The sequence below is a fragment of the Thalia democratica genome, chromosome 1 (genome assembly GCF_965202585.1).
Source record: "Thalia democratica chromosome 1, ktThaDemo2.hap1.1, whole genome shotgun sequence".
Taxonomy (NCBI): domain Eukaryota; kingdom Metazoa; phylum Chordata; class Thaliacea; order Salpida; family Salpidae; genus Thalia; species Thalia democratica.
In genome coordinates this window covers 51,366,296-51,384,283 of record NC_139165.1, presented here as the reverse complement: position 1 = coordinate 51,384,283, position 17,988 = coordinate 51,366,296, and the positions used below count along the sequence as shown (strand labels likewise).

The 17,988-nt window shown below is 26.3% G+C and overlaps 1 protein-coding gene across 1 annotated transcript; it reads left to right on the top strand.

Moving 5' to 3' along the window:
- Positions 1-1,359: 1,359 nt before the first annotated feature.
- Positions 1,360-15,154, top strand: LOC145843150 (glycogen phosphorylase, liver form-like). Its single transcript, XM_082950615.1, has 19 exons — positions 1,360-1,487; positions 1,966-2,118; positions 3,934-4,081; positions 4,280-4,416; positions 5,232-5,378; positions 5,495-5,606; positions 6,556-6,638; positions 6,752-6,895; positions 7,007-7,246; positions 7,489-7,652; positions 10,094-10,223; positions 10,284-10,385; positions 10,523-10,603; positions 11,654-11,779; positions 12,098-12,219; positions 12,291-12,390; positions 13,103-13,224; positions 14,167-14,374; positions 14,521-15,154. The coding sequence occupies exons 1-19, from the start codon at positions 1,380-1,382 to the stop codon at positions 14,710-14,712; spliced, it is 2,619 nt and encodes an 872-aa protein (XP_082806741.1). The 5' UTR covers positions 1,360-1,379; the 3' UTR covers positions 14,713-15,154.
- The last annotated feature ends 2,834 nt before the right edge of the window (positions 15,155-17,988 follow it).

The window sequence follows — 17,988 nt, the reverse complement described above, 5'->3', positions numbered from 1 at the left end:
TTACAACCAAGGGTAAGGGTTAGGGGTGACAGAATTAGTGAAAATAGTAAAAGTAAAAAATTTAAATAAAAAAAAAAATAAAAAAAAAATTAAATAAGTTAAAAAAAAATTCATCCGTGCAAAAGTGTCCCTTGGTGCATTTTTGACTCCTACCCACCTTAAATATACAAAAAATATTTTTTTGCCGGTCATCATCAACTCCAAAATAACTAGTGTAAGTTTAAAAGCTCCTCCTAAATATGCCTTTGCTCTTTTTTATTCTCTTCATTATAAATTTAAGAGTATTTAGTGTAAGATTCAGAATGAGTTTTGTGCACATTGTGGAGACTACTAGAGTAGAAAGTAAGTAGGAGAAACCAGGCTGTTGTTTATGATTCTGTTTTTTTTCTTTACTTTAAAAGAGTACTGATGGTTTCAAAATCAAATATTTTAATCTAAACAATAGAATGATAAAATAGTTTTTTTAAGGTGCATTTTTTTATAAATGAAGGATTATACAAAATTTACAACTAAACTTCAGCAACTTTAGAAAAGAGCGTATTTTTAGGCTTTAACTTTGTGCCTTTTTTATTTAAAAAAAATAGGTAATTCTTTGTGAACAGAAGTAAGATACGTGTGTACAGTAATATAATATGCTGTTTATTTTAAAGTTGGAATATTATTTATTTATAGGTCAATAAAAAAATATTTATTAAAAAATGTTGGTCTAAGAAGAGCTTGTTGCATAATCACATATGAAGTAGTGTCTTTTTTATATAGTTTATTTATAGAAAAAGAAATTAGAAGCTTTTAGCAGTGACTCAAAATTAAACTAAGCTTTTTTTGTAACTTTGTTCCAAAAAAAAAAAATAAAAACTAAAAGTTCTACTTTCTTTTTGAAAATTTCTTTGGAACCCTTGATAGATGTAAATAGATATTTGTAAATTAAGTTTACAAACAGTACTAACTTATAATGAATGGAGGTAAAAATGTTATTAAAACACAATGTATATTTTTTAATTTGTGAGAATCTTTATACAAAACAAAATCTTCATTGTTGAGTTGATGTATGTGGTGTACTTTTTTTAGTGTAAATTACAAATTTTAGCAAATAATGCATAGTGTAAATTTATGTTTTGTTAAACAAAACTGCTAATTGTTTAAAATGATTATTACTTTCAGTATAAATAGTTAAAAAAAATTGAATAAAAATAAATAGAAATATTTAATTAGCTTCTTACTCAAAACTTTATTTTCAGAAAAGTATTTTGAACTGATAATACTATACTTAGCTAAATTTCTTTAAGTTATTTTTTCAAAAGTAAGTAAAATATCAGTATACAGTATAAAATATAGTAAATCATAAAAATAATCATTAGTTTGTAGTTTCTAAGAATAAAATGGAAACTAATGAAGAATCTAAAATACCTCAAGTAGATAAAGATAAAAGAAGACAGATTTCAGTAAGAGGAGTAGCTGCTTTAGATGGTGTAAATGATATTAAAACTGTTAGTTTAATATAGATTATTTAAATATGTTTTTAAAATATTTTGTTGCATTTATGAGTTTCAAGTTTTTTATTTTATGAATATGTATTAACTATTCAGTGAATTTTTATATTTACTGTAGTTTGTTTATACTTATGTTTGGAAAAGTTAGATTTTTAAATATTTTAGTTGTTTGTAATGCTTTAGTTTTATTTCTTTGCTATAATCATGTTTAAATACAATTTAAAGTATTTGCTATTTACTCTCCGTTTTACATTTGCAAATAACTTAATGTTTAAAAATTTATTAAAATCTAGTTATTAAATTAAAACTTTTACTTGTGCAAGTTGCTAGCTGTAAAATATTTTTTCTACTAGTTGTTTATTAAATGAATAAGAGTTTTAGTTTATATAGTTAACTTTTAAAGAGATTGTTAGTTTATTATGCACCAAATACATATTTGTATGTGTAAATTGAAAATGTTATAAACATTTGTTAGGCTTTCAATCGTCACCTTCATTTCACTCTTGCCAAAGATAGAAATGTAGCTACATCACGCGATTATTACTTTGCTTTAGCAAATTCAGTTCGTGACCAACTTGTAGGAAGATGGATTCGTACTCAACAATATTACTATGAGAAAGATCCAAAAGTATGTTTGACATTTTTACCATACTCAGTATTGTTTTTGTTTGCAGCTTTAAAATTAATCTGGCTTTAAATAAAACATATATTTTTTATTTTTTGAGAAGTTTGTTAGTTGTATAGTTTTAATATTAATAAAATTAAATTAGATTTTATGTTTAATTAACATATGTACTATATTTCAAAGAAATCTGTTATAAATATTTATTTAACATAGATATTTAGAAAAAGTTTTTGAAATGTAAAAGTCCTCTCATGTATCTTCGATACGTAGATGACACTTTTGTTATGTTTGAAAATAGACAAGAGAGCTCCAGTTTTCTTAATGATCTTAATAATCTTCACAAAAATCTCAGTTTTACAAAAGAAGAAGAACACAACAATTTGTTAAACTTTTTAGATGTTTGTGTCCAACGATCAGTTGAGGGGGAACTTTTAACTAAAATTCATTGTAAATTAAATTTAGAAGCATTATATGTTCCGTGGGCATCTTTTGGTCCAGTCAAGCAGAAGTTAGGAGTTTTAACGGGTATGGTGAAGCGTTTCACCAGACTTTGTTCTCCTTGCTTTCTTGAAGGCGAGTTGAAAACACTTTTCTTTCGCTTGGTTATCCAGGTAACTTAGTTTCGAAAGTTATAACAAGAGCTAGAAGTTCAACAGCTTTAAAAATGATTGGCCCTCAGAAGTGTTCAGTATACTTAAAACTTCCTTACCTTGGAAATATTTCTGAGAGGTTTTCTAAGAAAATTTCAGAGGAAATAAGCCAAGTTTTCAGCTCTGTTCATTTAAGAACAGTTTTGTATACTGATCGACCTCTAAGTGGAATTTACAAGATGTTTCTCCCACACATGAAAAAAGTAACATCATCTATAAATTTAGTTGTCACTGTGGTAGTGACTACGTGGGAAAAACATCTCAAAGGTTTCATGTAAGAATCGATCAACATGTTCCGAAAGTCTTGAAAAAGTGGTTTGATGGCCGTTTTGAGAAACCAACTAAAAATACTTCTTGGCGATTGGGCAACATTTGTTGGACAATCCTGAGTGTGTTAAAAATTATAAAAAGGACAAATTTTCAGTCTTAGTGAGAGCGGAGAACTCTTTTCAATTGCATATTCTGGAAGCCTTATGTATTCAATCTTTAAGGCCCAGTTTATGTAAGCAGAAAAAGTTCGTTTACCAAACTAGACTTTTTAAATCCTTATATTAGTAATTTTAAAGTAATTAGTTTCTTGTTAAACTTTATTTTTAAGCATAGTTTTAATTTAAAATTTTTATTGCTTCTTTATTTAGATTGTTTTAATTCTACCGAGTTTTATTAGTATACCAAAGTTGTTTAGCATTAGCACTTATTTAATTTTTAACATTTGATTATTACGTCATTTTATATCTTAAAACTTTAAACTGCAGTATAGTTTTATTTCAATTTGTATTCATTCCAATTCAGTAGGAAACTATTTCTGACGAGTCCTACTTGAAAGTACTTAAATAAATTTAAAGAAAATGAAATGTATTCTGTTATATATTTTTAGTAAGTTATGCACCGGAAAAAAGCTGTTCAAAAAGTTTTATACAAAATTCTAAATAATAAGATAAAGCTACAATTTGTATAAAAAACAGTAAGTTAAATTTTTTGAGTACTATAATATTGAAAATGAAATTTTACTTTAACAAGCTGTTTGAGGTATAATATTTAAACAAACATTCTATATTTAAATATGCTTTTTATTTTTATGCTTTTTCTAATACAGTGATGTAATTTTTCTTAGAGGTACTTTAACAAAACTAGAAAAAATAATTTAACAATTTAATTCTAAACGTAGAGAGTTTACTATCTGTCATTGGAATTCTACATGGGTAGGACTCTTCAAAATACGATGGTGAATTTAGGTTTGCAAAATAAGTGTGATGAAGCAATGTACCAACTTGGTCTTGATATTGAGGAATTAGAAGAGCTTGAAGAAGATGCTGGTAATTTAGTTTAAACACTTTTAAATTTGTATTATAAAATTATACCTTTTTTATTCAAAATAGACAACACATTTAATGCTTTACATTTCTTGGTGAAGTTTACTTCGGCACTGTTTAAATAGTACTTAATCGATTTCAGTTGTATGTTTAACAAAGTATTTTATTTATAAAATACTATAATTGTATAAAATATGAAAGGTCTTGGCAACGGAGGGTTAGGAAGACTAGCTGCATGTTTTCTAGATTCCATGGCTACTCTAGGTTTAGCTGCTTATGGATATGGTATTCGTTATGAATATGGTATTTTTAACCAAAAGATTCGAGATGGCTGGCAGGTAATTTTACAATTAATTTATTTATACCTTTGTCAAAATGACATTAAGTGTATATATTCTTTTAAATTATGTTTTATTAAAAGATAAAAATAAATATTTACATATTTGGATATAATAATTATAAACTATTTGTAAACGAAAGTTTTTGCTGCTTTTTGGAATTTAAGAAAATAATTACTATATTTTGACATCCATGCTGAAAAAAATGTTCAGGTTTTTGTAAAATGTTGATAGAAAATAATTTAAAAACGTTTCTATATCTGAATGCTGTTAAATGGTTACGATAATACTCAGGGTTGCCACTTTACCTGGAGACCTGAAAAAACCTGGAATTTGACAATTTAGGCTAAAATAACCTGGAAAAACCTGGAATTTAAGAAATTTTGAAAAAAAACCTGGAAAAACCTGGAATTTTTAGTAATTTTAACATTTTCAGTAGTAAAATTTTAATTTGACACAAAAATTCTATCATTTAAATAAATTTTTTTTGTCATTATCAAAAAAATTTTAATAAAAAACACATTTAAAGTAACTTTTCAGTATCTTTTCAATGTTTTTATACTATTTAAGACATTTTCTTATACAGAAATTAACTTAAAACTAAAAATAGACCCAAAAATCTGTACTTTTAAAAACCTGGAAGAAATTTGGAAAATCTGGAAAAATTTTTGAAAAAACGAGTGGCAACCCTGAATACTTTAGGTATTACAAAAAATATTTAAATAAATAACATTGCCATTATCACAAAAACTTCATTTTTATTTTTAGGATATGTATATATTTATTAAATTTTTTGATTTCAAAGTATTGTTAAGGTTGAAGAAGCAGATGATTGGTTAAGGTATGGAAACCCATGGGAAAAGGCTCGTCCTGAATATTTAGTGCCTGTTCATTTCTTCGGAAAAGTCAATCACAACGATCAAGGTTCTTGGGAAGAAGCCAGTGAATGGGTTGATACTCAGGTTTGATGCTTTATTATTTTTATATTCTTGTAAGTATATACTTGTATACATGAAGTGTTTCTTAGTAATTTTTTCTAGTTCTCTACCAGCTACTTTTTAATTTGAAAATAAAATAGGTTGTGTTTGCCATGCCTTATGATACACCCACGCCTGGTTATTGCAACAACACGGTCAACACTCTTCGTTTGTACTCTGCTAAACCTGCCAACTCATTTAACCTTGGAGTCTGTGAGTGTCACAACATAATACTATAATGTTTATAACACACAACTTATTTTAATTGAAAGCCATAAGGGGACGAAGGTTTCTTAACATAAATTAACATTTGCTCTTATATAAATTCTTAGATTATGAGCTATTAATCAATATTTTTAGAGTATAAAAGTGTTAATCGATATTTGAGATACAGTTATTATCCAATATTTATTTTAACAGTTTATTACAAACAAAACAATGTTTCACTCCTATACTTGCATATAGGAGATTCTCAGTTGTTGTAAATAAGTCTTATTCAAATAGAATTTACAACAACTGAGGATCTCCTATATGCAAGTATAGGAGTGATACAGTTATTATGCTTAAAAGTTTTCAATACAAGCAAATAGACCAATATTGTTTCATTGCTAATGGGAAGTTTAAAGTTTTACTAAAATCTAAGTGTTTTTAATATTTTAAGCTGTATGCCTAACGTGTTAGGTAAACATTATTTTTCTAAATAATTTATAAAATTTCGTGTTTAAAAAAAATAATATAAAAATGTAGACAAAATACACGAAAAACAAAAGATCGTTTTTCTAAATAAAAATATTTCATTAGAGTGATTAAAAATCGCTAAGTTAAAAAATAGTTGTTATGGAAGAAGATATATTTCTAGTAAAATATTTTTTTTCGTCTTTTTATTTTTCACTTTCCATATAAAACCTTTAAACTCACGGATGAATTAATTATCTCAAAAGTTACTTTTTATTTTTTAAGTGGATAAAAGTGTTTAAAATTTAAGCTATGATAAAACTCTACAAAATAAGGTCAATTTTTGAAAACAAGGTTTACACTAAAGTTTAATTTTTATAAATCAGTTAGTTAACTGTAGAATAGGTTATTCTAATACCTTACAAATTTTAATTTTTTAACTTTTGTTTTAATGTCTTTAATAATTATTTAATTTTTATAAATACAGTCAACACTGGAGATTACATTGAGGCTGTTTGCGATCGAAATTCAGCAGAAAATATTTCAAGAGTCCTATATCCAAATGATAATGTTTGTACTTCTTTGATCGTATTTCTTTAATCAATAACACAAATAATTTTGTTTTTTAACACCTAGATATAAATTAATGAGATTTATACCAAGTATTTGTGTTTTCTTTTCAGTTTTTTGAGGGTAAAGCTCTTAGGCTTCGCCAGGAATACTTTGTAGTCTGTGCTACTGTTCAAGACATAATTAGACGATTTAAGTCTGCAGCTTTTGGTGATAGAAGTGAAGTTAGAACTAGCTTCGTTTCGTTTCCTGACAAAGTTAGTTCTTTAAGAGTTTATATTTTGTAAGTAAAACGTAAAAGAAAAAAAAAACATTGTGTTTCTAATTGCTCCAAACTGAGTGTAATGATGATTCAGAATGATATTTAGGTGGCAATTCAATTAAACGACACGCATCCTTCGCTCGCAATTCCCGAACTGATGCGCATCTTCGTCGATGTTGAGAAGTTAAAGTGGGACGAGGCGTGGGACTTGGTGTTGAGGACGTGCGCTTACACCAACCACACAGTTCTCCCCGAAGCTCTCGAAAGGTGGCCCACACAACTTCTCGAACAGATGCTTCCGAGGCACCTCGAAATCATTTACATGATCAACCACAAGCATTTAGAAGTTTGTCAAGATTTTTAACAATACTTTTTGCTCAACGAGTCTTATTTATATAAAATAGTTCTAAGTCTGTTATTTTTTTTATTCCAGTATAAAAATTTAAAACAATTTTTTTTGTATTAGTTAAACAGCATTTTATAAAATAATACTTGTAGCCTTTGAAGCTTATTAAGTATCTCCACTGTACACGTAACATATACTTCGATCGAATAAATTTTAACAAGTATACATTCTACTACGAACAGAAAGTGAAAGAGCACTTCCCCGGCGACGAGGACAGGCTGCGGAGGATGAGCCTGATCGAGGAGGACGGGGAGAAGAGGGTGAACATGGCGCACCTGTGCATCGTCGGTTCGCACGCTGTTAACGGCGTTGCTGCCATTCACTCGCAGATCATCAGAAATCAAGTGTTAGTGTTTGGTGTTATAGAGTATAACTGCTTATATGATTTTCAGCAGGAAGTCTTTAGTTAAGCTTTGTTGTATAAACCAGTGGTCGTCGAGGTGTACACTGGTTCACGCTAGTGTACACGAAACTTTTTTTGGGGTGCACAAATTTTTTAGGGTACGCGAAACTCATTTAGGAATGCACGAAATTTTGAGATTAAAAAAATATACAAAGAGTTAGATTGAGTATGTAGTTAATGTTTAATAAAATATTTAAAAAGTACTGAACCGGGGATTTGTAGTAATTGCGGAGAAGTGTTCAATTAATAAGTATGTAAGACAAAGCCATATAAATAAAATATCATTGTGAAAATAAGGTAAAACAAATAAAGAGGTCAACTAAAAAGAGGATCAAATAAAAAGTTTCAGCTTCAGTTGTTAAGTGGTTTGCATGTAAATACAAACTGAGTTATGACTTTTAAAAAGAAAAACACCAATAAAAGTGTTTACGTAGTTCCACAACTAGCGGCGCTTATTAAAATTAGATCTTGGAGTGCACCGATTTTATTTCTTGCAGCTTGGTGTACACAGAATTTGATTAGCTTGACGACCACTGGTATAAACTATTCATAAACTCTTTTTACTTTGTTATTCCTTTAAAGGTTTCAATTGTTTAAATATTTAGCTGTTTTTATTTAATCGTATAATCTTTGAATTTTTTTTTCAGTTATTGGATTATAAAACTTAAGCTTATGAATATTGTGGTTAACCTATATAAGCTAGTATATTGTGGATTTATTGTTTTTAACAAAGTTTAAATAATGTTTAGACCAGTGGGTATATAAAAACTAATGAACAATGCTTAAGACTGATTCAGTTTTAGTTGAAAACACAAGTTGCATCTTTTAAATTTTGTACCTTTTTATGTAATTATTTAAAGAAATATGAAAAAAATCTAACCCCTTAGTTAAAATTTATAATTTTTAGTAACCTTTAAAAAAATGTTCTCTTTATTTTAATTTTGTAAATAAATGACTTGAAAATATGGAATTTTCAAACCTTTAATAAGAATGTTTATTTTGCAATATTAGATTTTTTCTAAGATTAGTTTATATTTAAAAATATGTAAAAAAAAAAATTATTTTAAGCGTAGTTTCAAGGCTTGAATATAAAACAATTTTAGTATCTATTGTCGTTAAACGCTTTATATTGTCTTGTTTTTGTTATAAAAAAACAAATGTAGATTTTTTTTTAGTTACTATATTTTAATCTAAGCTTATGACTATTGTAAATTTTATGGTAGTGTATTGAAGATTTATATTTTTTACAACATTTTAATCGTGTTTAGATTAGTGAGTATATAAGTACTAATGAACAATGTTTTACACTGATAATTTTTTTGCTTAAAAACAAATTTATATTCTTTTCGATTTAATACATTTTATTTAATTACTCAGAAAAATAAGACATATTTTCTAGTCTCTATGTTAAAATTTATAAATGAAGGTAGGTATTTAATATTTTTGAAATTTATTTTTACAAGGAAATGACTGAAAATATTGAATTCCTAGAGCTGTTATTACAATGTTTTTTTTTTTGCAATACTAGCTTATAAAAAAAAGTTATATTCTTAAATATGTATATAATTTTGTTGTTTCAAGCGTAGTTTCAAGGCTTGAATATAAAACTCTTTAAATATTTACCTTGTCGTTTTACGCTTTATATTGTCTTGTTTTTGTTACAGCAAAATAATGCCTATACCGAGTTTGTTAAATAAACGACAGTTTAGCTTTTAGTTTTAGTTAGTTTATGAAACTAAATATGTTTAATAATTTTCAGTAAACAGGAAGAAAAGAAATACATTTTTGTGTAAAATTCTTGATTGTTTAAACTTTAATTCATCTTTGTTAAATGTAACAACTTTATAACTTAAACTTTGATGTTTATAATTGGTATTGTTTTTACTGTTATACGGTTCGTTTTTAAATTTTGCTTACAGTATATACAGCTAAAAAACTCTAGAATTCACTGAATTGTTATTTAATGTTTTATTTATGTTTTGCCTAAATTTTTAACAACAGCCAGAAATAATTTACGTGTGTAAGTTTTTATACTTAATGTATACAGAAAAATTAGAACTACTATTTTTTTTCTACTATTCACCTTAGTTAAATTTTATAATTTCCATATTTCCTTTATATTTTCTAGGCCTTGTTGTTAAAGCAACATGCTTTTTTCATCACTTGAGCTCATAGCAACGTTGCTAGTTAGCGAAATACTAGTTAGTAATATTCCGCACGTGCAACTAATCACGACGTGAGCATGCACTGCATGTCTCGGGGCAAAAACACGTTGCAGTGCTGGCGTATTTGCATACTTGTATTTTTAAACACTTTTTGTAAAATATTATTAGTAGATTATGTCAAAGGTTTTTTGCAGTGGTAAATTGAGCTTCATACTGCAGGTTCAAAGACTTTGTGGAATTGGCAGACAAGATGGGAAACACGAACAAGTTTCAGAACAAAACGAACGGAATAACTCAGCGAAGGTGGCTGCTTCTCTGCAATCCGTCCCTGTCTGAACTCATTACCGAGGTTTGTTTCGCTTACGGAAATAAATTGATGAGCTTTTTAATAACACTTTCGTATTTGTAGAAAGTCGGGGAAAGCTTCACCACCGACCTTTCTATTTTGAGAGGCTTAGAAAAATATTTGAATGATCGAGCATTTTTAAACCAAGTTCACCAGATTAAACAGGTTAATTTGACATCAAAATAATAGTAGTTAACCGACTATTCATATAATAAAAAACGTTTTGTTTTCTACATTTATAATATTATTTTAAGTTATTATTAGACGAATTAATATTTACTTAAATTCTTTTTCTTATTTAGGAAAACAAATGCAAGTTAGCCGCGTTCGTCAAACAAGAATGGAACATTGCAATTGACCCGTCCGCTATGTTTGATATTCAAGTAAACAAAAAATTTGTTCCTAATTTAAAGTATTTAAATATATAATAAATTTTAAAAAAATTCGACTCAAAAAAGTTTTTCAAGTTTTTTTAAAGACTAGTAGATTTTTTTTTATATATCCAACAAACTTCATCTTTTTTAGTTTTTTATTACTGAAAACAACATATTTGTTTTACAATTGTTTAAAAATATTAGTTAGAATTAAATGATAATATTCTGTAAGCTTCAATTATACAAAAAATAGTAAAATAATAGTCGTTTAGCTTATATTATTTAGAAAATTCTTTTTAAGTTGTTTAAGTATTTTAGTTGAAGTTTGACAACAACCTATAATTTATTAATTTTAATACATTTGTTATTAAATGTATACTTGTGATATATATGTGTGTATTTTTAAAACTTTAACTAAATAAAAGACCTTACTAATAAACATATAATCTAATACAAGCAAATAGTTTACAGAATTTCACGAAAAATTGTTTCTTTAAATTTTTTTATAAAAAGTCCATATTTTTTCTAAGCTTTATAAAAAATAAATTTAACTTTACAAATATTAACAATATGATTTTGTTGTAATGAACTTGTAAGGCATGTAGTAGCATTGCATATGTTTTAGCCTAGAATTTAGACTATTTTTTTTTAAAGTTAGTCTTACAATTAAATTACGATGTATTCAAAGTTTTATTAAATTATATTTGTTCCACTACTAAGGTACACAACTGGTTTAATTTTTGAGTTTTTTTAGTGTTTCTTTATCAAATACTTCATTCATGATTATATTTACATGAAACGATATTTTTTGTAAAAAAGCAAGTAGTTTTTGTTGCTATAAACAAAAAAGTATTGCAAGTATTATGAAGTATGTAAGTTTGTAAGATTTTAAAAACTATGATTCATCTTTACTTGAAACACAATTGAAAATTTAAACTGAAAATTATACTGAAACTTTTATTCTTAATAGTTTTGTATTCTTAATAAAAAAAATTGATAAACATAAACATATAAATAATTTTAGCTGTACTTATAACTGAAAGTATTAAATTTTTAAAGGTGAAACGCATTCATGAGTACAAACGTCAGCTGATGAATGCACTAAATATTGCCGTAATGTACAACCGCATCAAAGCAGAACCGCACAAAAGTTTCGTCCCAAGAGTTGTTATGATTGGTGGAAAAGTATGTTGTGTTATAATAAGTATTAATCTCTATTATTCAAGTTTACATATCTTAGTAGTCCTTCCTTTTTTCCTAGTAAAATACGAATTGATAGATAAATTGTTGCACAATTTAAAAAATCTAATTAGTTCTGTTTATTTTAAATAATATAAAAATTGAACACAGTACTCATAAATAGTTTTGCAGAAGTTAAAGTTTTTGCAGCAACCAAAATATAAATTTAGAAATGAATAGCTTTGTAGAAGTAAAGTTGTTTTTGCTTGAATCAATATCAACTAACTTAGTAATAATAATACTTGTTTCATTGATTTTTCTCAGGCAGCACCGGGGTACCACGCAGCAAAAATGATCATTAAATTGATAAACTCTATTGGGTCTGTTGTCAATAACGACCCTGTTGTGGGTAATAAGCTTAAAGTTGTCTACCTTGAAAATTACAGGTTATTAAATTGTTTTTACCGCTTTAGTTTAATATGTTTCTATTTCAGCTGTTTAGTAAATAACTTTACAGAGTGTCATTGGCGGAAAAGGTGATTCCTGCTTGCGACTTATCGGAACAAATTTCAACGGCAGGAACTGAGGCGTCTGGTACCGGAAACATGAAGTTTATGGTGAATATTTTAATACTTTACTATTATAGGAAGGTTTTTGAACGTATTTATATACCATTTGCAACTTAATATGAATAAGTTATTCATTTTGTTTTTTATACTTTATTACACAAAGCTTTTCAAAATCATACAAGACTTCTTTGTCAAGTGATAAATTTTAAATGAAATTTGAAAAAATGTTTGTTAAGTGAGTAGCTTAAAAAATAACTTTAAATTATGACGTATGAATAAATTAAAATAAATACAAAAATTAGAGATTCAGTATTTAAAACTAAAGGTATGTTTATTAATAGATTGTTAATAATTTTGTTTTACCATTTAATGCTACTTGCGAATCAATATTGATTGAGGAAGAGCGACCTAACTTAAATACGCAAGTAGCATTAAATGGTAAAACAAAATTATTAACAATCTATTAATAAACATACCTTTAGTTTTAATTACTGAATCTCTAATTTTTGTATTTATTTTAATTTATTCATACGTCATAATTTAAAATTATTTTTTAAGCTACTCACTTAACAAACATTTTTTCAAATTTCATTTAAAATTTATCACTTGACAAAGAAATCTTGTATGATTTTGAAAAGCTTTGTGTAATAAAGTATAAAAAACAAAATGAATAACTTATTCATATTAAGTTGCAAATGGTATTTAATACTTTAGTATTTTACTTTAAAAAATACTTTTTTAAAAATAAATTATGCATCAGATGAATGGAGCGCTGACAATAGGCACCATGGACGGAGCGAATGTTGAGATGGCGGAAGAGATGGGAGTTGAAAACATGTTTGTGTTCGGACTCACCGTGCCACAAGTTCAAAAACTCGACAGGTTTGTTTGGTGTATGACATTTTCTAATTTTAATATATTTATATTCGCTTTTTCGGAATGTTGTTTGGCTATGTGGAATATACATCATAATTGTTTTAACTTTTATAAAAGTAGATTACTTTTTTGGTATTTTTATTACTTCTGATATAAGAAAAAATAACTTTACTGAATAATAATGATTTATAGTTTTTCTTGATATATAATGAGATCTTTGAGATCAATATACTTACCTATTTCAAAAAACTCGTTAAAGTAAAAATATAAATAAAACAACTGTTTTTGTGCGTATTTACTTTGTTAAATTGACAACATTTCGCATATAAATAAACAGATCTACAGAGTCTGTAAGGCTTAACATAGACTAGAAAAATGCTTGCAACGATTATGTACAAAACATGTATTTATGTGATATATTTAAGTTGTTAAAATAAGCTTAAAAAGTTATAAAGTTTAACAAAGAATTACGTATCAGTAGTAAGTGAATATCATGATAATAAAACTTATTAAGTTTGAAAATAAAAATAGATTATTAGACTATAAAAAACTCTTTTTTTTTATTAAGCTTAAAGTTAAAAAAATATTTTTAATCGTTTTGATTAATCTAAATACAAACGTATAAATCGTCAACTTAAAAAATTTAAACTAAAATATTAAGATACAAAAAAAAAAGATTACAAGATATAGCTAGGATATTTTGTAAAAATTTTACCATTTTATAAGTAAATTTGTTTTTTTTGTTCTATTAAAAATCGATTGTGAATAAGTCTTTTTTTCTTTTTAATTTTTAAAGTGTTACAATTTGTCCTAAAATTCCTGTTTTTCATTAGAGTTCAACTAAAATTGGAACACGTGTGTGCAAAAAATAATTAAACTAAAAGTTAATGAAATACTTTCAAATTGTCAGTTGTGTTTCTGGTAAATAATATGTTTGATGTTTTATAGAGAAGGGTACAACGGTAGAAAATATTACGAAGAATGCAAAGAATTGAAAAACGTAATTGACCAGATTGCAGGTGGATTTTTCAACCCCCATGACCCTGGACTCTTCTGTAAGTTTATGGAGAATCTGATCAATTTCGACAGGTTCAAAGTTCTTGCAGACTTCCAATCGTACATGGAGTGTCAAGAAAAAGTCTCAGAAACTTACATGGTAAGAATTACTGTTGATACTAATTGTCTTTCTTAATTTTTTATTTAAGTTTTTGTTAGTTTTCGTAAATATATAAAATACTTTAAAACAGCTATACAATATTGAACATATTTTAAACACAAATATTCACACGAACAACTTTTTAGAATGTGGGCAAGTGGTCTCGTATGTGTGCGGCCAATATAGCTGCCAGCGGAAAGTTTTCCAGTGACCGAACAATTGCTGAATACGCCAAAGATATTTGGGATGTTGAGATTCAACCCAATATCAAAATACCAGCTCCAAATGAGCCGCTGTTTGAAAACGGCAGCAATGGGCATTCTTCCAATGGAAAATAAATTTTGACATTAATATATTTTTCTCTTCATTAAGATGTTTTAAATTATATACTTACTTTTACACTCTACTTTTTTTGTTTGTATTTTTATCGATCTTACGCTTATACCAGAATTTTTACACTGCAAAAACACTTGGCTTTACTTCGCTGTATGACTATATTATGCAATATAACCGTCTGATTGTTCTATTACCACCTTTATGTTTGCTTTTAACTTATCAGTACATTTTTGTCATTGTTTTAAATTTAGAGCTTAGATTATTATTAACAACCTGACGCTTTATCTTACACAATTATATATTTTTGTACTTGGAAATTATTTTTTCATTATTGCACGTTATTCGAAGCTTTATACTCGATAGCTTTTTTAAGCAGCATACTAAATTGTACTTGTGAATAGCTTTATCAAACAGTATCTTAAAAATAAACTATATAATAAATAATGCATTTTATGAATTTATATTGTAAATGATAATTTTCGTACTGTTAGAAGTCTTACTTATCAAAATACATAGTGGTTTTCAACATTAGTGTTAAAGTAACTAGCAAATATTTTAGTTGAGAACAAAGGTAAACTTAGTTTAATTAAGACAACGTGCATTAATTTTTTTTTTGTTTTTTAGTACATATTTGTCAAGTACCGCTAATTAACTGTACAATAGTAAATAGTCATAAGAACTATAACTATTTAGATTCTAAATCAATGACGTAGGTTACTAAAAATTTAAATCTAAGTATTTTTTTTATTTTAAAAACTTTTTTATACCCCATAATATCATCTCCATATATTCCTTGTAATTTAGATACAAAAAAGAAATACCTTACAATTTTTTAATAATATAAGATAAAATCTTTAAAAAAAAAATCAAAAATGACATCAAGTGCGTTGGAATATAAGAATAGCAATTTTTGTGCAGAGACTATATTAGAGATCAACTCAAACCTATTTATGAGTTGATTAAAGCCTTATAAAACAAAAAAACAACAATTTTTAGATAGTACTTAATTTATTTCATATTTAGTAATTTTAGTTTCAACTTCACAATTTAAATTATAACAGTAAAAGAGACCATAAATTTTTAAGCAAAAGTATATTTAAAGTTATTTCTTGAGTAATCAAATCGAGTTTATACTTTACTTTTTAACTTAATTTTTACAATGTTTTTGTTTTTACGTAATATCTGCATAGAACATTTCGTTTAGTAAGAGTGTTTTTACAAGACCAATAATTTACCTACTTTTTAAGTAGGATTTATGCAATCACAAAAACTTTTTGAACTTCGAGTTTAGAAAATAACGTTCAAAGATAATTTCAATGTACAAAAATAATGGTCATTAAGGTATCAAATAAAATACTTTTATACTGTTTTTTTAATTTAAAAATCTGATGTAACTAGCAAGTTTAGCAACTAATAGTACAGTATACTACCGCTTAAGTACGCACTTTTTTTGGTACGCATCACGCCTTAAGTACGCACTTATCCAGAAAGACAAAGTAAAGGATGTTATACTAGAACTTATAAGAAATTCCAGTTTTTTTGCCTAAATTTTCAATCATCAAGTTTTTCCAGATTATTTTATGTTTCCAGGTAGAATGGCCAACCTGCTGAGTTAGCCTGAGACTTTTACAACTTTTAAACTAGGGTGAGTAATCCTGAGTAGTCTAAAGTAACCTGAGATTATGACGGTCCTGTTATTAAATGTTAATAAACTAAGTACTTATGTAGTGGTTGCAGAAAAGTACAAAGAATAATGATATTTGAGCTGTAATGCTATAAAATAAATAAATATAGATGACAAAGTTAAAAAAACCTACGAATACAAAATAGTTAAGTCATATATTAATTTAAATGTACATACATTGATGTTTTGAAAATGTTTGGTAAACACAATGTAGTTTGGTACTTTTCCTCTAACAAAACAAAATGTAGCTTAATATTTTTTTAAGTCATTGACTGACATTGACTTTCTATATTAAATGTATGTATTAATTATGTAGAAACTTTTAATAGAAAAAATAAATCATTTTAAAATTTATTAAAAAATTTTACAAATTAGAATTATGTATTAAATGTTATTTAAAATAAAAAGACTTGTTTGTTTGGCTTAATTATTTGGTGGCTAGTTGTAAGAAATAAAACAAACAACTAAATTTCATATTATACTATGTCGTCAAAAAGTACGCACTACCCGTGCTAAGTACGCACTTTTTGGTCGGGTTCAATTTGCGTACTTAAGCGGTAGTGTACTGTAGTATCAAATGGTTTTGACACTAAAACCAACTGTGTTTATACTATCTAAAAAGCAACTAAGTTTTACGTGTTTTTGTTATAAAAACTTTTTAGAGTTTATGTTTTTTAGAATTTATTTAAAAATTACGCTCTTGCATTTGAAAACTTATAAATGTCTTGTAAACTACAAAAACGCTTTTTAAACAATTATTAACTACGTATTGAATGTATTTTAAAAGTTTATTTTAAATACTTATGTGTTTTGAAAAAGTGTATGTCTTCATATAAAATAAATATACTTACATAAGAATTCTAACATATTTATTTTTTGATAAGGTAAACTTCGGAGAAATGACAAACAAGCATAATTCTATTTAATAGTTGTTGAAATAAATTTTAATTAAATTTTTAAATACATACTACAATTTGTAATTTTCATAAAAAGTTTATTCAAAATTTGTAAGTACAAGGAATTTTTATCGTAATTTTTAAATTATATTTTTTTATTTGAAGTAATGTTTCATATACTTTTTAATAGATTGCTTACATAAAACTTTTCTTAATTTCTTATATATAACTTTATATATCTGTAGTTAGTGTATCAACAACAGAGTATCATTAAATTTCTCAAAAACAGTAACACATCTTAGTTTGTCTGGTTTTCTCTTAAAAACTACATTTTTATTTGTTTCGTTTTTAATAACTTAAAATTACTTAACCTATACTTCTATAAAATCATAACAAAATTTTTAGTTCTAAGTCATAGTGTATTTTCATAAGACTAGTTACTTAGTAAGAACATTCCTTAATAAGATGTACTAGTAGGGTTGTTAGTTTTAAAAAGTCATTAAAATATTTTTATTATTTGTTAACGGCTGTACTAAACCTTAAAGAGCATTTAAATGTTTCGTTAATATCTATAAAAACTCATTTAAAAACTCAAAAGGTTGTTGTTTTTAATTATACAACAAACACTAACACGAATAAAATCATTTATTAGTGGACTTCAAAAACTCTTTTTCTTGTTTTATTATTTTTTTATTTAC